The 23,284-nt window shown below is 41.1% G+C and overlaps 1 protein-coding gene across 14 annotated transcripts in view; it reads left to right on the forward strand.

Moving 5' to 3' along the window:
- The window catches only part of AGAP1 (ArfGAP with GTPase domain, ankyrin repeat and PH domain 1), a 382,691-nt gene that overhangs the window by 173,358 nt on the left and 186,049 nt on the right, over positions 1 to 23,284 (forward strand). For 11 of the 14 annotated variants that reach the window (XM_055719301.1, XM_055719302.1, XM_055719303.1 and 8 more), the window contains 2 exons: positions 11,545 to 11,672; positions 22,796 to 22,951. In XM_055719301.1, the coding sequence (XP_055575276.1) occupies positions 11,545 to 11,672; positions 22,796 to 22,951 (284 nt within the window). The remainder of the gene's footprint in view (positions 1 to 11,544; positions 11,673 to 22,795; positions 22,952 to 23,284) is intronic. The other 3 variants (XM_055719296.1, XM_055719298.1, XM_055719300.1) reach the window with 1 other exon arrangement.

The following is a 23,284-nucleotide window of genomic DNA, read 5'->3' on the forward strand; positions in this document are numbered from 1 at the left end:
CGTGCCTTCAGTTATCTGGTTGTATTAATCAAGCTGCAGCGTGGAGCAGTGGCATCATGCTTGCATCACACAACAGCAGGGAAAGTGCGATGGCTGGAAAACGGGATAAAGGAAGTTTAGGAGACAAAACGCTGGGTTTGATTATAAACATATGCATTACAACAACTCCGCTGATGCAAAGTTTGATATTAAAAAAATGGAAACAGAAGAGAACCAACTTCTTGACAGCAGAGCCACCTCTGTGGATTTTTTCAGATAGATTATGGCTGAAAATGAATTGTGAAGCATGTTAGGGAAGTGCCACAGAGTACCAGTGCAAAGTCATGAGTATTCAGTGGTTAAGTAGTTAACACCTAGATGTAACAGCATAAGTGAGGCTGGATGTTTAAATGCTAGCTAAAATGAGGTAGTTTCCTACAAGAACAAGTAACCGTTGGCAGAGCATCAGAAAGATGGATAGTGTAGCTTGTGCTTGGAGTGCCCATTCTGTGGGTTTTTTCCTATCTTCCAGCCTCCTCGTACTTGTCTTGCAACTTCAGAGATTAGCATCTGTCTGCTTTCTGCAAATTCCGGCTGGAAAGGGAATTTGACAAAAGATCGTGCACCATCTTGAGGTGGAGCAAAACTGTAGACTGAGTCACCCAGGCTCGCAGTGATCATCGACTCTGCACCGTGCTGTTAATCCTCCATGCAGGGGGTGCTAAATCCTGCCCTTACAGCATCCAAACTTGTCTCGCTTACAAACAAGCTCATTTTAAGGTTGTCGCAATGCTTTAATATTTCAAGATACGTAACTTCTATTCACAAGTTACATTTTCTGCTCTGGCATACTGGGCACATGGCGCTAGTTTTGGAACCAGGTGCACCGTGTATGCAGGTGGTTCTGAGATCTCCAGGTGCAGTTGCACCTCTGGGTGCAGGGACTTTGGGCTGTTAGGAAACAATTTTAAATCATTTGGGGAGTTTAAAAAAATAATAATCATTGATTATTATAACGAAAATCCTGGGGGTTTGGCAACAACCTAAACTTTTTCTGCACAGGTGAATTAGTAGAACTGTCTGAATGAGGCACAAGTTGAATTTGATCTAGTAAATGTGAATAAGTTTTGTTCTATAAGGATGGGTATGTCTGAGTTGCGGGAATGTAACCAGAAGATTCCTATCACTTTGTGTCCTTGTCCCTGCGCTATCAGTGAGCTTACTGGGTGTGCTTAAGTCTTTGGAAAGTAAAAATGTTGTCTATGAAAACAGTAATTTGATAGCATGCCCCACAAAATAGGCTTTCCATGAAACTACTTCAAAATGTAAATATGAAGTTGCTTGCCAGGTGGTAAAATTCTACATTATTTAATTCTGTGGTTTGACGTGGTTAATAATATACAACGATACTGTGCTGAAGAATTTCATTCTTTAAAGGATATTTAAAAAAAAAACAACAGTTTATTTATAGGCATTTCATGAAACCCATCAATTTGACATCATTATATTTGAATCTGCTGTTTTCTGTTTGTGGGGTTATGGTTTGGGGGTTTTGGGTTGTTTTGGTTTCAACTTTTTTTTTAACCTTTGTATGGGAAATAACAGGATTTACGACTTCATTCCATTGCAATGGAAAGATCAGCGTTGTTGCATGATTTACTGGCTGGGTGAATCTATGTGCAAAAGTCTTTACCTGTGTGTTTGACATGGTGTTTGCCTTATAAATCCTTAAGCCATATGCTTCTACTTGCAACACAGTTCCAGCAGTGAGGAAAACGTAGGTTTAGTTTTTAAATTTCTTTACATGCCAGATGCTCTCCAGATTTAGTGCATTGATTGATGTATTTGCTTATCTAATCTTGGGAGACAATGATTTGCATCAAAGTTGGAAATAAGTGATATGCAGTGTTAATCATAGTTACCTGGGGAGGAAAAAAGCATATACTGGCATTCATGAGAGATATTTATCAGTGAATCTTACTTATTTTTGTATCTGCTAAAACAAGAACAGTTGTTATTTCTGAGAGCCAGAGCTGAAATGCATAATTCGATGAAGGCATCGCACAAACCCAAAGGTGCCAGTAAGGTGTGGTTTTAAATTTATTTTAAGGAGAATTGTATTCAATTCTTTTAGAAACGTGAACATGAACTAACCCCTTGTATCTGAACTTGATTATTCAGCGCGGTGATTGTGGAAGAGTGTTTTTCAGTATAAAATTTGTGTGTTCGTATGTGCATTTCCTATTTACTTGTATTATGACATAGCCTAATGGTTCTTAAAAGTATAAACCAGCTATAATAAATCTGCCAACTTTTTTCCTTGTAATGTACCTGATGTTCAGTGTATACGTTTCTTCTGTTAGTTAACTACAGCCAGGGTGAGCTTGAACTTGCTTTGAAGAGCCTGCTCCGCTACAAGTAGGCTTGCTGCTGGGCAGTGTGTTAGCCCATCGTTCCCAGAAGAATGTCGATGGGTGTATCAAACCATCGTCTATAGCTTGAAGTTTTAACCATCCCACCTTAGAGAAGGTGAAGTTAATACAGGTCAGCAAAGTGTACGGTATTACTTACCCTGCTTTGTTCATGTTTTGCAGAAGTTGTGTTTCTAGCTTCATAGCTGTGTACTTGGCTGTTTTGGCAATCTTTTTTTCGTTTCACAATTAACGTGAGTAGCCTTGACTTTGTTCCATCCTGAAGGTAACTGTTTATTACAGACGGCATTTAAATCCCTCAAGTCATAGGAGCAATCACCTAATAGCTTCGTTTCAAGCAAATTAACAGCCCTACAAGGTAATGGAGACATAAATGAAGATAAATTTGTTTTAATATAATGAGATAAAGGGAATTCAGGTAAGAATTGGATCCCATATTAAAATTTGTCTTCCTATTTTGGGAGCAACTTTGAAGCTCTTAGTGGATTAATCTTAAATAAGCTCCTGTCTACTTTATAGCTTTATATTAAAATAGATACCACGAGGAAGATATCGTGTTAATTGGAGAAGGCAGTCTTCTCTGTCAGTGTATGGTATTCACTTACAGCTAGTGAAGGATTTTGCTTCTTATTAGAAACTTGTGACAACAGACATATAGCAGTACATCTGAAAGATTAATTTATTTGCATAAATTTACCTGCATAGTGTAAGAGTGTAAGCTTCTCTCCAGCTTAGGAAACCAAGTGGCTTTATTTAGCATTACCAAGTTAACACATCTTTTTAAAGGTTTTGGAAAACAGTATCCAGTGTTACTGTGATTTCAAAAGCGATGCACAAATTCAGTATTTAACAGTGAGAGAAGTGAGGGAAGCGGAGAGTTACTGAGTCTTCAGAAATAAACCTCTGGAAGCTCAGGGTTTTTCATGTTTCTTCCATGTCCTGAGTGTGTAGGTACAGGCTGCAGGGAGAAATTACGCTGTCATTGGCAGCAGTACAGGTTTGGGTAGGGAAGGCAGGAATATTTGCTGCTTGTCTTTCCACAGTGTGAAATTGTGGTGGAGATGCCTCTGTTCTTGTCCAGCTGTTTTAATGGCCCCTTTACCTTTTGACTTGCCAGCTGAAATTGTTGCATTTGCTTTGGCACTGGCATTGTTTAATACCATGTCTCCTGTAGTTTGTCTTTCTTGAAACCCGTTTTAATGTTTTGACCCTTTGGAACCTGCCAAAGCAGGTAGTTTCACATAGCAGAATAGATTAATAGGACTGAAAATGAGTACAGTGGTTTAAACAGGTACCTGCTTACCTTATTCGCACTGGGAAAGAGGCACATCTCATCTGAAATACCTTCCTTGGTAACCAGAAGGCTGCCTTGAGATGCTTCTTTTCCTAGGCTGTATAGGCGCTTGAGAAGCACAGGCAAATAATGCAAGAGTGAAAGCTGTCTGGTTTATATGGCTAACCAGCACTTCAAAGTAAAGTGTGCTTTAGTCAAGTAGTAAAAACGCAGGTTTCGTGTATGTGTGTAATTAACTTGTTTTAAATAGTAAAGATTTGTTAACTAAGCACTTTGTCCTGTAAAAGTTCCTAATGCTTCCGGTAACTGGCGCTATTAGATACTATTATTTTTTGATCAGATGGTTTGCCTCTTCTTGCTGTGCAGGGTCAGAGGTAAGTACCTGCACACTTCCATTTTCCCTCCCTTGTTGGTCGTGCTGTAAAGCAAAATAGCAGTTATCCTGGCAAGGACCGCTCTAGTCTGTTAGAGCGTTCAGTGGATTTGTGTTCAGGGCAGGGTAACTCACCTCTGCAGGTATGGCTCTACAGCACACTGTTTCTGCGGGGAAAAATAGCTGAAGACATTTCTGGCCTTATGTTGTGCTCATACCAGCTGATTGCTGGATCACTGAAAGGACCTGGATTAAAAGGTTCTGAAGCTAATTTTCCTGCTAGAAGTGGCATCTCGTGCAACTACAAACTATGTTGTGGACTGCTTGCATTGGCTTTATAGATGATGTTCTTGCACACAGGAATACAGTGCAAAATTGACTACTAATGATGTTGCGTGGAACAGCTTAATCGTTGGGAAGAACTGAAACGGAAAAGAGTTCTGAGGATGAGACTTAAAGATGGTTTGTTTGTTTTTTTTTAAATATATTGACATGTAGTGGAGGGTTCCCTTGGCAGGAGTGTCCCCTCAGCAAGACAGGGAGGTGCACGTTGTGATACAGAGCAGTACTGCAATTACGCTTCTGTGCTGCGTGCAGACGCCTGGATCCTCTTGTGCCCTGTAATGGTGAGCTGGCCTACAAACAGGCCAAGAAGTTCCCCTTAACGCATTTGTAATTTTTTTTTGTTTGTTTTTTGGGGTGAGTTGTTTTTTTTGTTGTTTTAGTCTAGTAATAGAAAATAGTGAATTTGTACTGGCAACACATTTAGGACATGTGCAAATACATACTGGCTTCCCCCGGCCTCAGAAATTGCTACATCCAAGCCCAAAGCCTACAGGTGCCCAGTACTTGTTTCTGTATTACAGCTGCCACATGGTATGCCAAGATCTCCTTTTAAACAGAGAAGTATAAAGGTTGTTTAGCCTAAAAAATGAATTGAATTTAAAATAACAAGCACAATGGCCTTAATAGTGGATACTTAAGTTAATGTTTCCCATTCAAAAGCATTTGTGGTTAGTGCTTGCTCTTGTAGTTATTACTGCTTTGCCTGTAATATGTAATTGTGGAATAAATTTATTTTTATTGAACACTTATAGTAAACATGGAATATTATGCTAAAACGCAGCTGCCGTAAATATGTAAGCTGCTATATATCTTAACTTCCCACAAATTTTTTCATTTAAAGGGCGAATCGGATTTCTTAAGTAAGCCTCATGATGAAACGTTAATTGCCTCCTACCTAAAAATATCACTGTGGCCTTTGACTTTACAGTGAGAACGTGCCCGTTTCAGAGGTGAAGTACAGTGCATATATTGTGCAGCCTTCCTTATAAATCATCATTTTATCAAGCATCTTGTTTAGTACCAGTTGCAGCGAGGTTAATATTACATGCTTTTTGTACGCAGAGATCTTTTGATGGCCTGTGAAAGCATCGAATCAGTAGCTGCCATAAATGTTACTCCAACCTGCAAGGTTTTTTTTTTGAGGGGGGGAGGAAAATAAAATTTTGGCATAGCATTTCAAAAGGCCAACATTCCTTTTCAGGGATCTGGCTCGTGTTAGGCAGAGCACTTGGGTTTCATTGAAAACTATTTCTTCACCTTTTACAGATTGCTAATGGGTGATGTGAGTTGAACAGAGACTTTCCACAACAATACAACGTAGTTTGTCATTCAAAGTGATCTGTGAGTATGGGGGGAGTGTTGTTTTAAGATGAAAGGTTATCTTTGTGTAAACTTCTAGGTTTGGGGCTTTTTTCGCCCAGCGGTTAAAATAGATATTCATGAGCGTTTATCCCTTGTTATTTTTCAGCCAGCCATGAGTATTCCAACTTTGGCTGAAAGCTATTTTCTGTCTGTCAATAAGTGGAAGAAAATTTACTGCATGCTTCTTGCATTCGCATCTTTTGCACACAAAGTGGCAGGTTTTAACCGAACCTGACGTTTACTCGTACTTGGACACACAGTGGAGATAGAGATAAATGGTCTTACACATGTTTTTATGAGAAACCAATTTTGATTTAAATTAGTGGTAATTCGGTAAGACCATTTGCATCTCCTAAATATGCAATGCTTTTGGACTGGTGGTAACTGAGAAGAGAAATATCACCAGATGTTACAGGTGTTGTGTGCCTGGAGTCTTCCCTTTTATTACTTGAAGCGTTCCTTGGTAAAAAACAACGTAAAGGGCGCAGCAGTGATGCTATTCCCTGCCTTTTGGGAAAGAGCAGTGATCAGGTTGTTGATACCTCTGGACATTTTCCAGGACCCATCTTAAATCTTGGAAGAGATCAAGTCTGGGGCTAGGTGAGGTTTCCCTAAGAGCATCTATTGTGGGATGCAGAGGTACCTTTGTGTTTTCGGTTTTAAGAGGTGTGGAGCTAGATGAGACAGTCTTACCTTGTGTCTTGAACTTCTTGTAAGGAGCATTTTCCCCCCAGGTCTGTCTCTGCCTTTATTGTCCTTACACTTGAATGAAGCTGTGCTAATGAGATTTTAGAGACCCGGCTGCCCCTGCCAAAGCAGCCTCACACTGCACAAGAAGTTGACATGTGAACAACCCTTTGAACCAAGGAAAGACAACTCTGTCAGAGCAGTTACTCTGGCAACAGTATTTCTAATGGTGATTAGCTCCGAAATGGAGCACAAAGAGGAGTCGGTTCATTATGGAGGTGCAGCTCTGGGTTTCGGGGAGAGGAGGTGACCTGCTATTCCTCCCACGAGTGAATTTAGTCCTCTTGATCGTCAGCCCCACGCTGTCTGGAGCAGAATAGGAGAGCTCTGTTTGGCCAAAATTAGCAGATGGGTAAATTTTTCCCTTGTGCAAATGGAAACGGCGGTGGTTTGCCTGCAGATCTGCTGAGCTGGAGTGCGGAAACATTGCTTTTCAGCTCAGACTGCCGGACCACCGTGCTTTCTTGCTTAGTGGTACGGTCCTTCCCCGAAACGATCCGGTGAGAAGTTAGCAGGGGCTGCTTACGAATGAGTGGTTTGACTAACAAAAAGTAGCATTTGAGATGAAAGTGGCAGGGGGTGGGAAGGTTAATTTTGTTTTGGCGAGCTAGGTCAGGCATGGAAGAAGAGGCATTCAAGTCAAGAGCTTTTTCTCCAAACTTGGGACGTTTTATTCATCTTGCAGACCAGGAATTTCACATGCTTCTAATTAACAAGGCCTTAAAGCAAAATATAACTTCTAGTCATTCTGGCTTGTGAAATTAAGTTTAAATATATAAGAAATAAGTGTCAGTCTTCAAAGACCGAGTATTTGCTAGGTATCAGTTCTCCTGGTTTATAACTCTAAATATCCTTAGCGTCTCCCTGTTTATTTGCAGAAGAGTTTGTGACTTTGCAAATAAATTTCATTTCGCTTTTCATACTACAGATAGATGGCTTACAATAAAACAAACTCTCTGAAATTGATACCTGAATTGAGTATCTAAGTAGAGAGAATGCAGTTGGTTTTTAAAAATAGTTGAAATGCTTGTCACTATCCTGATTATTTCTTGTATCTGCCACAGATTAAGTCGGTGTTCATCTGTTTCAGAAACATATTTTAGCAAGTATATTTAGATTAAGTTCAGAATCACTGAATCATCTTTGGGATGAGATGGAACCTGAAAGCTCTGGGGCAAAAATCCTCTGCTTTCTTGCATTCTCTCTTCACTTTATAGAACAACGTTTGTTTTAATTGTGCAGCTTTCTCTGTACTGACATTTCAATTACAGGTGCTTCAGTATGAATCTGAAGGTTTTAACTCAGAGTAGCCTTAAATTGGTTAATGAAGTACACTAGCTGGCTTTCATTAACAGCAGAAAAATGTTTGCATATGGCTGCAGCTTATCTCAGGAGTTCCTGTATTTATTGCTGTATATTTTTCAGTGAAGATCCTACCTAGCCACTAGGCTGCCTAAAGTGTTATGGTTGTGGTACTGCCTTCTGGACAAAAAAACCCCAACAACAACAACAAAAAAAACCAAAACCAACCCCACCCACCCCCCAACCAAAAAAACAAAACAAAACAAAAGCAAAACAAACCATAATTTTGAATATTTTGATGCACTGACAAAGTTGATTGTAAATCCAGTGTGAACTTGTAGATAGTTGTGGAAACAAAATGCGTTGGTTGAAGGATTTTTCCTACCACCACTAAGCTGCTAATGAGTGATCACTTTGAGTCCTAACAAAGATACAATAACAGAAATGGGTTGCAGGCTGAACAAGCAATATAGTGTGGCTGTTCTCTGGATCTGGTGTTAGTTCTTATAATTATGGTGTATTTCTCTCTTGCTACACAACCATTTAACTGTGGGTTTTTTTCCTCACTAACTACTGTGTCTGAAGATGTCAGCAGCAGGAGTTGGCAGATCTGTGGGGTTTTCAGTGCTAGGCATTTTAAGTTTTGTGTATTTCAGGGCTTTCTTCTCTGGAATAGAAGATGTAGAAAATGTGAATTTGCAGCAGCACTGCTGAGGAGATATGTGCTGAACCCCTTTTATTGACTTCTGATGGGCAAGATTTAGGTTTCATCTCTTCTCTCAAGGTAGCTGTAGAAAAAGCACAGTAGGTCTTTTGACAGTCCAGCGATTGCCCCACAGATGATCAGTCATGTCTTTCATATGTTGCAAACTTTGAAGGGTCAGGGTACTCCTTTAGGTACTTCTGAAGCTCGTATCACCATCATATCCAAGGGCAAGTAGCCCTGAGCACTTGAATATTGAATGCAATCTAATTATGGAGTGGCAGCTACACGACTGCAATGAAAGAAGCAAAAACTGTTTGGTGTCTCAAAGGAGAGCGGGTTGCCTAATGAAGAGAGGGGAGAGGCAGGAGGAACCGTGCTCTGGCGGGGGATATTAGTCTGGTTGCCGAAATGGAGGGGGAATTAGGAAGGTTTGGCAGCTCAGAAGGGGATTTTCATTAGGGGGCACATCATTTTTCTAACGGAGGGAAGAGCTAAGAAATTTGAGGCTAAGAATGGTCTTGTCTAGAATTTGTAGCACAATTTTAAGTAGGCAACATTAGGTCTTCTGCTGCAATTTCACCATTTATACGGCGCACAGGATAAATTACCCTTCATGCTGCTCTGTGTAAGGTTTAGTTTCCAGCTGCTTTGTGGATTATTCTTCACATTTCTAGAGTAACAAGTTGTGGGCTTTTTTGCTTTTTAAAATGTATTTATTCTTTTAGTGTCTGCTTTCGTAGAACTTGGCTAGCGTTCAGGTTGTGGGTTTGAATAGGTGAATTCAGACTATCCTGGGTTTTTTTCTAGTTTTTTCCTTCGCCTTCCGAGAATGATAATTTGGCAAGACGGTATTGTTTGTGTTAATGTGATGGCACAAACACACCTATATTCAGGTTGAAGGAAAGAGGTAAATATTTTCTTTGACTAATTACCTCTCTCATGTGAGAGTGGAGCTTTCGCAGAGAAAGTAGTTTTCATTCATGTGTGGTTTTAATTCAGTTTTGGTCTTAATTTAGGTCTTTACCACACATGATGAAGACAAATCCATGTGCATATGTTAAAATCTGACCTTCGGTTTGCTCTCTGTATTCACTAATGTGTTTTAAAATATTTTAATGTATGGCTTTCCAGGCTCCAGATCAATAAACCAATGGCTCTGAAATGACAGAGTGCTACGATATTCCTCTGTAATTTAAACATGATTAGCTGATGAAGGTTATGATCAATATGCCAGGGAAAGATAAATTAATTGATATCATCCTTTCAGGATGATAAGAGGCCTATTGGAGGTGGGATGTAACTAATGAAGCTGCTGCTTCATATATATAAGCCATTTTTTATACAGTGTATTCTCACTAAATCATGGTTATGCCATCATTCATTTACATGAAAAACATAAGCCACAGACCAGTTTGTTATTAAAATTGCATTCATTTGAGAAGAAATTGTATGCTTACACTGCTAAACAATATCTCTGCCTGCGTTATAATGTATTGAGGGAAAAAATCTTGGAATTTACATAAAATATCTTTTTGTATTTTCTGAACAAGACAGATTGAATGCTGTTGGTTTAATTACGGCCAGTTTCTGTGCGACGGCTTTTTAAGTAGATGCCAATAGTTGTTGCTGTTCTGCCTGATTGACTGGTCTTGGAGACCATGCCAGTGACTATGTTCATGAAGTGCTTCACTTGGTGGAGATTGCTGCATGCAAGGAAGATAAATTTCACAAGTAGTGCTTTTTAAAAAAATTTTAGTACTGCTTTTGGTTAGCCATGACACTGGTTTCTGTTTCTGAAGACTGAAATTTTGATTACTTCTTAATTTGTGACCTAAAAGGTAGGCAACAAATACAGCATTAAGGATTTTATTTTTAAGTATTTGTGAGCTAAAAAGAACTCTTTCCAAAGGCCTTAGCTGAATGGCAGATTGAACTGAAATGCAAGTGTATCGAAGAAATTACTGAAATAGTGTGACTCCTTTAAAACTGAAAAATTAGGGACATGTGTGGAAGTTGCTGCATGTCGTATCAGATCTTTTTCCATTTTTTGTTTGAGTCTGCTAATCTGCATATAGAGATGTTAGTGACTCTGATCCCTGTATCCTTTTCCTTTACTTGTCGAAGAAGATTCCTTAGTAAATGGCAAAATAAATTCAGCATTTTTCTGGCTGTACTAGTGCTGCTAAGTAGTAAAAGTTAAAACTAGAAGTCGTGATACAGCTTCTTTCCGTAATGAATTTGAACGGACGGTGATGTGTGGCAACACAAATCCAGGTACTCTGTGTCGGGGACCCTTTATCAGTTTCATTACTTTGTTTGTTTCAAATACTTTAAATTTGTGATTGCCAAAACTGATTGTCCTAATGCAGCGTCTGGTAATTAAGAAAAGTCCGCCTAATTCCTCAGCAGCAGAGAGTGCACACCGCCTTGTAAACCAAACCTGCTTGGACTGGGAGTGAGTGATAGCTTTCCTAGTGAACCGGCATTCTGTGATGTAGGACACCTTCCAGGGCTGTATCAGTAAACAGCACTGAGATGCACTTGAACTAGGTTGGTAGTCAAGTGTTGTTTATACTTATCTTCTGTCTGCAGGAAGAACATCCCAAAGAAGAATGGAAAATGTGTATTACCATAAGCTTTGCTAGTGTGGTGTTACAAGCTCCTAGTGGACTTGGAGCATTCCTGGTATTGCTTTCTGTAACTTGTACACCTAGCTTTTCCCCTTCGGATTGAAGGTTGCTGGTTCTCTGGAGCTCACCTGGTAGAGCGAGAGTACTAGGGCAATTTCATCCATGTGCAGAACAGAGTCAGTCTCTCACATGGAGCATGTTGTGGAAAAACACCATCTGTCATCTGAATTGGATGTGTTACAATGAATTTTTGGAGCAGGCTTTGGCAACGGAACACCGTGTCTTGTGTATTACGCATTCTATATATTTTTGACATGCCATGTTTTCCAGTACGTGCTATAGCTTACCCACCTGTATGTTTTGTTTTTCTTTAGTGGCTCAGAAGATCGTTGCAACTAGGAAGAAGCAGCAGCTCTCAATTGGACCCTGCAAATCCCTACCAAACTCTCCAAGCCACTCCTCTGTGTGTTCTGCCCAGGTTTCTGCCGTACATATCAGCCAGGTACAGACTATGATGAATGCTTGCTTGAAAAAGGAGCTGATAGCTTGCTTTTCATCTAATGTATTTAATGCCAGTGCTTTTTTTACTGCTTGATACGTAGTTGTTTGTGGTTGTCTTTTTTTTTTTTTTTTATTGAAAGGTATTGGTGATCTGTAGCTTGAAGCAATATTTTTTTTTAATTGGCTTGACTTTGTTTCAAGAAGCTGCTGCAGTAAAATAGTTTGGCTTTAAAGCCATCTTTGATGGTCCTGATTTATGCCCAGCAACCTGCTGTTCTGAGTAGGCCCATTGTTACGATAGCAGGATTTGCTGTACTGTGTTTTAAAATTACCTCACTATGTTTTTGCTTATTGTTCTCATTCAGTTGTGTGCTGAGCGATAATAGCTGGTGTATCTCAGTGGTTAGCGTGCTGGAATTTTACATTTGTGAGCACTGTGCACAGCTGTAATTGCCTGTCTCAGTTATGCTCAGTTGAAATGATTCCCCTTTAATGACATAGCGATACATACGTTGCTATTGGCTTGTAGATACTATGTGTAAAACCAGAACAAAACGCTACCTTTAATGTATGGCAGGAAAGTGGTGGCCTTGAGGATCTTTTTGGAAACATACGGTTAATACCAAAATTTTCTAACTTGCACAGTTTTTACCCACATATGGTAATACACTCTCCTATGTGCCCCCTTCCTCAACGTGACTGTCTCTGTGGACGTTCTCAGTTAGGATGTCCGTAAGCCCTGTCATTCAGACCCAAGACCTTTGCAGCCAGGCAGATTGTGTTCCCGCGCTGCTCTCGGCAGATGGATGTATAGGGCCACCATCATTTTGACCCTTACCGTCTGTGGCCAGAGCTGTGGCCCCGTGTCCTATAGCAGTCTGAAATGTTAGGTATCCACCAGGTCTCCTGGCATGTGTTCCAGTCAATAATATGCCAATAATGTCTTCTAAAGTGATGTTGCAGTCTTGAGCCACCCATGTGAGGTTTTGTTTTATCTATGGACCTTTCTGCCACACTGAGAGTGTCTGCTTTCTGGCAAAAAGCAGTAGAGTGAAGAAGTTTTCTATCTTTGGGGAAAAGCTTTTGTTGTCTTGTATTTTTTTTTGTCCCCTTTTTTTCCACTTTGTTTTTAATTTGAGGTGTTACTGTCTTCTGAAAACACTCTTGAGGTTTATTCCACAGGGTAAGGTCTCTGGTTTATCTGTGGTCTTGGGCACAGGAGACCAGCCACTTGGTGGAAACTTCTGCCGTTGGGTTACCTTTAAAGATGCATATGCTGGTTTGGTCTTGGAATTCTTTGCTCTGAGATGTTCTGCCCTGAGCTGAACCCAGATACCAACCTCAGACTGTGACTCTCACTTCTGCTGATTATGCCAAAAGAAAATACTCACGTTCAGGCCCCCCTTTCTAAAGCAGGTGTTAGGGTACATGGCTCTTTTGAAGAGCCCTGGTACCTTCTGGTGAAGTACAAGTTCCTCATATGGAAGAGGTTCTCCCCTTTCTTGTTGTATGTGACATGGACTGTTCCCTCAGCCGCTCTCTTTCTGACCAGTCCACTGCTCAAGTGCTTGAACTAACCCTCTGTGTGAAATGCTTTTCTTCCAAACAATTTTCTCTGGGTACTTGTGTCTGTTCATACTTCTAGACCGAGAAGAATTATGCTGCCTGCAGGGACTAGCTGAGACCCACCCTATTCAGTGGTGAAAGAGGAAACATGCTGTCACAGAAATGCGGGCAACGCGTGGCACCGTTTCCAGTACTGACCTTACTCTTGGATCCGAGAATGTCCTAGTTTATTATTATGGTTTTCCAAGACTTTCTAAGGAGGATAGATGATGCTTTGTGCAACCCAGTCTTAGCCGCCTGCATCTCAATGCTCTGCATTGTCTTAGAGCAGTTGCGGTCACTCTTCTTGTTAATGAATCAGGTTTGATGAAGAACATCAAATATCTAGGCTCTCACTGGTTTCCTACCCAAGTCTCATTTGGAAGCCAACAGCAAATAGCAAATTCTAGACAAGTACTTCACCTATGCAGCAAAGTTCTTGCCAGTGATAAAGACTGTTTGGGAAAATCAAGACAAAGTAGCTTTTGTGATAAGGATCCTTACAATCTGTTTCAATAAAAATGAAATAATGTTCTTTACTGCCTTTACCAGCTGGCATAATTATCTAAAGGGGCAATTGCAACACCAGTCAAAGAAGTTTGTCTTCCGAGACTGATGTCATGTCTAAAAGTATAGGCCATAAATCTGTTTCATGTCTCAACCCCTTTGTGCTACACTTAAAGGCAGTATGACCTTGTTTAAGGAAAGGAAGCTGAATCCTTATCCTAGACTTAAAAGAACTTTGCAACTGCAATTCCAGGTTTAAGATGATCTGGGGGAAGATTTACCATCTCTGATCTTGGCTGGAAGACTGGCTGGTGTCTTGCCCTTTAGAACATCTCTTTTGACGTAATGATGTTTCACTGAAGATTTCCTCCATGAATCAAAAATGTTATCATTACAGTGCCCTGCCACTTGCATTCTCCACGGGAGTGAAGGCCTTCAGAAGCAGTGGTTACACGGATCACTTCAGATAAAGTCAGATATTGTTCCTTCTCTGGTTGGATCACTCTGGCGATCTTAACTCCTGCAAACTGTCCGGATGACATTGCAGTCAAGAGCTTAGGCTTGAGAGAAAAGAAGAAATAAGTGTCACCTTACCCAGTCTAGTCTTTAGCATGCCTTGGGGGAAATTCTAAGGCTTAATACCAACAAGGGCTTCTCTACCCAGTAGTTTCAGTTTTCGAGTGGTGAAAGACTTGTTGGTGTGTTTGGATGCATATCGATACTCACGTCCAGCAGTCCGAGGTGGTGATCGCCCGGGTCACATCTTCCAGAAAATGCTCTCAGATACATCTATGCTTACGCACTTCCTGTATTTCTAGAGGCCTGTTTCACAGCATGAGATGCTGCCTGTTCCAGTGACAGAACCCACTTGCGTTTGCAGCAGGTGCTGTTGCTTTTTGCTTCTCTGACTTCTTGTTTACAATGCATGTATGTCAGTGAAGGTGAGGGTGGAAACCTTTGATAGCCAGAGTCAATAATCCTTGGTGCAAGTGCTTCACATACATACGTTGGCTTTCAGGGCAGCCCAGAATGCATGCAAAGAATTTTATTATTAAAATCCGAGGGTATCATTCATGATGCGTGATGGACAGAGTTATTGTATACTCTGTCAACAAGAAGGATGGTATAATACTGCTTATATTCTGCTAGGAAACAATTAATCTGTCTGATGCATTGAGAAGTATTTCAGTCAGCAGTTCACCTTCTGTTTTTTTCTGAGCTCTACAAGGGGTAGACTGAGCTGTTTTGAGAGCAAGAAGTGTTGTTTAGTGTACTGAAGGCCTCTTACCAGCCACAGGGCGTCTTGGGAAAGGTCTTTTTACTTTGGCCATCAACAAGAAATGCATACCAGGCGATACAGACTTCTGTATCTAGTGTCCTCCCCATCTCTATCCCACCTTTCAGTCCTCTCACACCCCGGCCCCTTGCCAGTCTTTCTAGGCATGATATGCTTGTAGACCATGCTAAATCTTATTTCAGTATAGGATGAGTTCCCCTTACATCACAAAACCACATAGGCATTCCTTCCCCCTGAACTCATTCCTGTACTGAAGGAGTTGCTTGTCCTTTACACCTGACATACCAGGAATGTGTTTTTAAGAGATTAACCTACAAGAGCAGTGCCAACATCCAGCAGTTCCAAAGGGCTCTTTTCTCTACCCAGACCCTGAAAGTGGTGACCATCTTGTTCCAAAAACCATGAGGCTGCTCAGGTGAGTCCCACCTCTGGTCCCCAGTGCATTCCATCTGAGCTCAAGATGCATCAGAAATCCATGGGAAGCAGCCCTGTACTGGATAACCTGTTGAGCAGTCACCTGGAGCTGTGCCTGTTCTTAAGTTTACACTGCTGTAAAAACATCTGAAAATCCCATGGCACAACACCTGTAGTTGCTGTTTGTGTGAAGGACTTTGGGCCCTTCTTCAGACCAAGTGATGATGTGGAGATTCTAGCTAGGAGTCCCCAGCAGTGTGAGCTTACTGAGGGGCTACAGTTTTGAAGGTAAAAAATGAAAAAATATTTACAAGTTACTGTAATTCCTCGAAATCTGTAGTCTGCATTTATTTTCACACTTGCCGTCTTCCCTGGAATTCAGCTGCTTATGTTCTGCTGTGAGAGGGGACTGAAATGGCACCGTGTTTCCATGCCTGCCTGTACTGCGTGTGTTCTGCTGTGACAGAGCAGGACCTTAGACTCCACACCTTCCACGCTCTGCATTTAAAAATACTACCTGAGTAGTGAGTGCTACCATGTAAAGTCACCTGCAAAATCATTATACAGTGTGGACTTCAGTGCCAAGAAATGTGTTTACTGGTCAGCAGTGTCATTATCCTAGGAGATTTGCATTATACCCAAGAAAGGTATGGAGCTTAACGTACATTTTACTAAACTGCAGCTCAGGTATGGCTAGCTCACGAGCTTTGTCCCTGCTACCTGCTGCAAATCTGTAAACATGCATTATTTATGCTTGCCCTATGCCTCCATAAAGTTTTTACTGCAACATGATTGTCTAAATATGTAAATTAAACTATTAAAAGCAAAGTGCAGTCAGCTTAATCATCCATTATTTTATTGTAGACGAGACCTGATTATAGATAAGCACTAAACAGTATAGGGTACAATTATCTTATTTGTAGTGGGGGTCATTTGGGATGAAATATTCTGTTGTTGTATTTTGCGCGCTTGAATAAAGAACTACATTGCTCAGCTAGCTTTTCCTTCTGCTTTTTCATGCCACTGCAAAATGAAAACAATATTTTTGTTCAAAAACAAAATTTTGTTCAAAACAGAGAAAGTGGAAACAATATTTGATACCATTGCAACATCTATCATAATCCTTTTGTATTTACAGGGCTATTTCTAAGGAAGCTCTAATATTTATTTAAAACGAGCTTTTTATGTACGTGTATGTATCCCCCTTCGTTCACATGCATCGTTTCACAGGCAGTGCACATGTATATGGAAGTGCGTTCTCCAGGACTCAAGTGTTGACTCAGTGCATCTGCTGGTGTACTTTTTCTTCCTTTCTTTATCTTCACAGGACAGCAGTTACATTCCTGTGTTAGTGTTTGTTATGCCTGTTGTTAAACTTTTCCTTTTTAAGGTCTCTGAAACTTCAGACTCAGACTTGATCTTCTCTTAGATTTTCCAGTTTGTAACGCAGTTGCTGCTGCTGTATTATTGAAGCCTGTTGTCACATTTAGTTCATTAAATGTTATTACTGATTTCATTGAGATGACTTTTTTGAGTGCCAGCTTAGTTTGTCTTTAGAAGTTGTCTTCACATTCTTGGGGCTCTTTGGTCTGTCTGATAGGACAGATCTGCTCTTTCCTCTGCCTTGCTGTTACAGCGAAAAAAGGCAAAAGCTCCTGAGATGGGACAAGTTTTAACACGTCCCAAAGGCTGAAGTTAAATTGCTAAATAGGGGGAAATAATACAGTTACCACAGGACAGTTTTGGTCTTGCTAGACTTACTGAAATCTCCAGAGTTGTTTTTCGGGGCTTAGGTCTGATATCTGCTGTCAAATTTGTATTCCACAGCAGCGTACTCAACGATTTCTGGCTTTTGCCGAGGCGATGACTGAACAGTTTCTTCCTTGATATGTCTTTGGATGTGTGACTGTATATCACCAAAATCCCTTGAATAAATTGGACTCCTGCCTATAGTGTTTTCAGATGAAAGACTGAGATAATGTGACTTGCAAGAGAAAAATCGTACACAAGTGGGCAAAGAAAAATGTGTCCCGACTAAAGAGTTTTCTGTGAGGCTTCGGTGTTTCTATAGAAATATGTTTTTCCATGCTTTCCCCAAGCACAGAAGGTGCAGAGACCAAATGCTTTCTGTTGTAGGGTATGTAATCTGTGCTTTTGATCCAGACTTGCTTTATTCCAGCTGTTCCCAGACTCCCTGAAGCTCTGGCAGTCTCTTGCCTGTTTTAGAATTGGGACCTGCTGCCTTCGTTTTCTCCTCAAGCAGTGGTTCGAGGTGTTTTTTTCTGGAGAGTGTCCTGGTATATCCAGAGAACAGGAAAAACTTTGATTCTCTTTGTGTTGGCTTATTTGTCAAGAAGAAAAATTTCAGCTTTATTCTTCCTATGCTCTCATTTACTCGCTTGGCCTGATTTTTATACTATGTAAGCTTTATGAATCATTCGGCAATACCAGATAACTTATATAAGGTACAAGGTGAATATTTTGCCACCTCTGTGTAAGTGGCCAGTCAGGAACACACCCCTTGCAAATACAAGGGTAAGTCCAACCTTTTCTTAACACAGGTCACTGTCGTGCCAAGAATTACTCCCTGGTTTGTTTACTGAGGAAATCTGAAACGTGTACGAGCTTTGAAAGTGTGGCATTTGACTTGATTCGGTCCTGTTTCTGCACAGAACTGCGGATGCTGTGTACAGCTCTTGACAGGCTTTAACGCTCTCGTTGGCACTGGCTGCCTTTGAGGTAACTGCATTGAACGGGCCTGTTTGGTCAACTTAGGCCAGGTTGATAGCTTCATCTCGGTTGGTCTTACCTGGTAACAGCGTAGTGACAATATTCTGCTAAACCTGTGCTTGCTGCCAGGACTTGGAGGTTTTTTACAGCATCAGTCTGTGTGGCAGCAAAGCCACAAGGCTGTATGAAGGTATACATTTCTGTGAATGGAGGGTTAACTAGTCACACAGGGTGTGTTCTGGAAATAACGTATCCCCAACATGACAGACTTTCAGGGTTTTCTGTAACAGTGTTCTGAAGCTCATTCACCACCATCAGGCGGTGTACCTTCCTAGCAGGAAGGAAAACCAGGGTTGTACTGTTTATATCCGGAACCCGAGCACATTTGAGGATGGGCGTGCTGCCTTAATGAGGGGGGGAAACCAGTCACCCGAGAACACAGAGTAGGGACGTATCTGAGTAAACGGTTCTGCTGAGACTCAGTTTCCCTACCTAGAGTCGTCTGATTGACTCTGTCCCTCTTGCCATGACTGGTTAGAGCAGTGGCCCTTTATATTGACATCTCTCTCAGGTGTATCCAAGTCTCGAGAGCAGCTTAGTGGGAAGACTTGTTTGAAAAGGTAGTGTTATCCTGTGCTATGTCCCAACGGGTGTTAGAGTGCTTATTTGGTTGGGTTTGAGTGCCGCAGATTTGACCGGTTTGTCTACAGTCGGCAAATGGGTTTATATGGGACACATGTTGGCCTACATGTGCTGTGAGGAAGATTATTCTTCAGGTTCACTGACTTTATGTTTGTCCCAAGTGATAAAAATCAAGTTTGTGAATTATAGTTATTGCCACATGTCCTAAATCCTGTACTTTGCACTAGTGAACTTGTTATTAAGCGCTTGCATACCGATGGCAGGGAACTCCTCTCTATGATCTTAATGTAAAAAAAATATAGGCAAGGTCCCTAGACTTCTGCTTTGGTGCAAACAACCTGACAGAGACCACTCACCACTTTTTGTTTCCTTCAGTGCGTAGGTTCAGATGTTACCGAGAATATGGTTTCCAAGGGCTTGTCTGGTTGCATTTTTCATTGCTTCTGTCTGTGCAGGCTACAACTTGGAAGTCACGTCTGGGCTCTTTCTCGTCAAACCCATTCTCTATATCGAGGTGTTTCAGAACAGCCGTATAGTTTTATATGTTTGCTAATTATTAGCAGCCTTTGTAGGAGTTGGAGCTTGTTCAGTATTGGTAGCTACGCTTTTTTTTTGTGGAAACCTTAAAGTTTTCCACTTCTAAGTCTTTCATTGAAATAGGTAGGGCGGTGGGTTTTTTCCCAGCCAGTGGATATGATATGGCTTATTTCGAAACCAGCTCGATTTTATTTACAAAGTTGGAAACCTAGTGGGGTTAGTATGTGCGAAGAGAAAAATTGCCTGCAGGACTTATAGAAGCTGCCTGTATAGGAATATTTGTCTCTGGGGACTAGAATGCCCAACATGTGTGTGTTTTCCTGTAGGAGTTACTCACTCCTGGAAAATAAATCACTTAAAAATCCAGGAAAACAGTGCCTCATTGCAAAAAGTACAGAATGATGCTACAAGATGGCAAAAGGTTTAAAATTTTAGGGAATCCTTTCTGATGTCTGCCAGGAAAATAGGCACTTAGGGTAGAAATCTGTTAATTTTAGGTTGTTTTTTTTTTTAAAAAAAAAAAGGTGGTGGTGCATAGTTATCAAGTTGATCAAACTGCAAACAGAAACATAGCTGTATCCTTTTATTTTCAACAGTTTGCCGTTCGAATCCTGTTATCAGCTTACAACATCAGAATCTTTCCTTCTTGCCTTTTTCCTCTCCTTTCTGTAGAAGAGGCTTCTTCTAAGTGTTTTGAAGCATAACCCTGTTGTGATCTTTCTTTTCTCCACCATTTCCATTGCTTATTGTCACCTTTCTTCTCAGGTGAGCCTTGCAGCTGCATAGTTTTAATCTTAAATGTGTTCAGTGCCCTTTCCTGTTAATGGTTGCTTCCTTAGGTTTCCTTTTCCCTCATTTTCCCTGCCCCGGGTTGGTTCAGACATGGCAGAGTGGACAGTAGGGTTTCACCACTCGAGTCTGAAAGCCGTTCCTTGGCACCAACATCTTTGGTCTCTTTCCCTAATGCTGATTGTACAGTTTTTGAGGTTCCAGATGTTCCCCCCTAAACCTCCTTTTGTCAGCCACATTTTAAGACTTTCATACTACCCTCCTCATCTCTGACATGTCCAACAGTTTGAGTACTCATTTTCAAAGTCTTTGGCTGTTTGAACTTCAGCAAAGTTTTGGTGATCACTTTGAGCATCCTAGGTACGTGTTTATTCGTGACTGTTTCTCAGGGAAGAGTCTTTCCTGTGCTGCTTTGGAGAGATAGTCTCTGACTTCCACAGGCTCAGTGTGCCTTTGTGCAGGCTGTTTACTCCTGTATGTTTGCTGTGCTGCTTGGTGTCTCCGCATGATGCCATAGAGAAAGAGAAAGCAAATGTAGGGCAAATTAAGATCACTTCTTCCCAGATTGTCCTGCTCATCTCTCTGGTGTTACCATTCTGTGTTAGGACACTAAGAATTACTATTTCAGCTCTCATTCTTTCATCATCTTTGTTTTATATGCATGGGCCATCTCCAAATTTTGCTTGCTACTTCCTCTGGGTAATTGAATATTAGAAAAAAATTTCTGAAGATCCTCTGCTACTTTCGGTACCCTTCCCTCTGACTTCCTGACTGCCAGTGTAGACACAATGAAGGGAAAATGAAATTTCATGTCCTTTATATATGCTTATATATTTAAAGAGGGCAAGAGGAGGACTTTCTCCATCAAAAAGCTCATTAGCGGTGTTGTCAGTCCTATTTTGTCACACAGGAATGAGCTGAGGAACATGTTGTTACTTACAGAGAAACAGTGATTTTCAGCTTGGATTTTCTATCTGCATTGATTGGCCCTTTAGCCCAAACATAAGCTGCTTGTCTCATGCCTCTTCCTTTTTATCCTTTGCTTCTTAAATTAAAAAAAAAAAAAAAGGGGGGGGGGGGACGGGGGGACGACATGACACAATTTGGAAAAGCTGGAAGAATCAGAAGAGGATTTAAAATCATTAAAAGAGACTTCAGCCGGATGATATAAAGGATTGTCTCCTACTTGGTTCTCCTTCAGAGGTTTAATCTTGACTGCTTGCAAGTTAACATCCTGGTCCGTACGCTGACCTCCCCGGAGCGTGAGAAGTCCCATCGCGCTGCTGGTGCCTCCGCTGTACGGCAGCTTTGGGCATGTGTAAGTGCCGTCACTAGTGCAGGTGCAACACTGAAGAGCAGACAGTGGAGTGCCTGCTTTTCCTTTGGAGCAACCTAACCTGGGGAATTCCCACCTACAGCAATTAAGATGAGACCAAGTAATGGGTTAAGTGTCATGGGAGAACCCTTCTCCTCAGGCATCCTGGAAACACCCTCTTACCTTCTTTCCTCACTTCTTTTAGGAAACTGGGCTGCTTTAAAGACGCTCTTTCACCCTTTTGTGTGTATCACAGAGCTTTTATTTCCCCCCTCATAAGTTATGTGTGAGTTGTTGCCCAGACCCTTCACCCACTGCTGCTTTTCTGGTGAGCTTTATGTCAACAGCGTGCAGAATTTTCCACCTTTGCCCTACCCCAGTCCCCCATCAGCACACACAGTATATCCTGAAAGGGTATATTTGTATCTGACAGGAAAAATATTAGTCCTTTGGCCTTTCCAGACTACTTTCACATCCTTTGCGATGATTTTTTTTTTTTAGTATTCCTTTGTTATATGCAATAATAATAAAAAAACCAAACAAAATCAAGCCTTTGTTCTTAATCACCTTTTGGTCCTTTCCATTCTGTCTGGTTTCCTCACTTTCCTGCTATTAGTAACTTGTTACCTCAATTCATTAATTATTTTAGAGGCTAAGTGCTTTATTTCTTTTGAGACTATGATATAACCTTAAGTTTGGGCTACACTGAATAAATTGGAATGTCTCCCTTGAAAGCTTTGTGTCTCTGTACCAGCGGCTTCAGCAAATATGTTGGGAGCTGTCTCACAGCAGCAGCCATTTCACAATACTGAATTATTTGCATTTGCTTGATTAGCTCTCAGTGAACTGATGTCTTCAGACTAGGATTAAGTCCAGCTACGCAGTTCTGTGGCGCTAGGTATTTTTTCTTAGATTTGAGGCAGAATTTGACTTAGCAGTTTTTGAACTACAAAGCCAGAATTGGCACACTTTTCCCAGTGTTTCGCTTACTTGTACACTAGTAAAACAGACAAAACTGTTTCTATCCAGTTAAGACTATGTTGTGTAGAATGAAATGTGAAAATAGGGTATCAACAGAACTATCATAAGTTGTCAAAAAATAATGGTGGAGAAAATATTTAAGGGCTTGGAATAGAAATGTGTGGAAAAGTGGCAGTAGGGCAGTCCCGCTGTGTTCCTGAGCCTAGGCTGCTGTTCTTGAGTATCAGGACTAAGTAAGATACAGCTGTGGATTGTAATTTCTTGAAAGCAGTGTATCACTGTTTAAAACTAACTTTAATCCTTGCAGACCAGTAATGGAGGAGGGAGTTTAAGTGATTATTCCTCCTCTGTCCCATCAACTCCAAGTACCAGCCAGAAGGAGCTACGGATTGATGTTCCTCCCACTGCCAACACACCAACTCCTGTCCGTAAACAGTCCAAGCGCCGATCCAACCTCTTCACGGTGAGTGAGCCAAGGAAGAGACTGTTGCTGTGTTTTGCGTAGTGCTCTGTGGTGGCGGCCTGAACTTCAGCCCTGTTGAGTTGAGCTGGTCTAATCCAGACAGGAGCATTGAGATGGTTCTGTACACTTGAAAACAGAAGCAGCCTTATAATTACCGTGGGGCAGTTCTGTTTGAGGACGTAAACAGAAGCTAAACACAGTGAAGTTATCCCATTAGGAACTGCAGTGAGAGAAGTGAATCCACAGTTGAATTCTGGAGCCTTTATCTGACCTTAATTCTCAGGGCTGCCTAGATTCCCTGGGTTGGCAGCAATCAAAGAGCAAGCTGGATCT

Source organism: Falco cherrug, chromosome 8, assembly GCF_023634085.1.
Source record: "Falco cherrug isolate bFalChe1 chromosome 8, bFalChe1.pri, whole genome shotgun sequence".
Lineage (NCBI taxonomy): Eukaryota > Metazoa > Chordata > Aves > Falconiformes > Falconidae > Falco > Falco cherrug.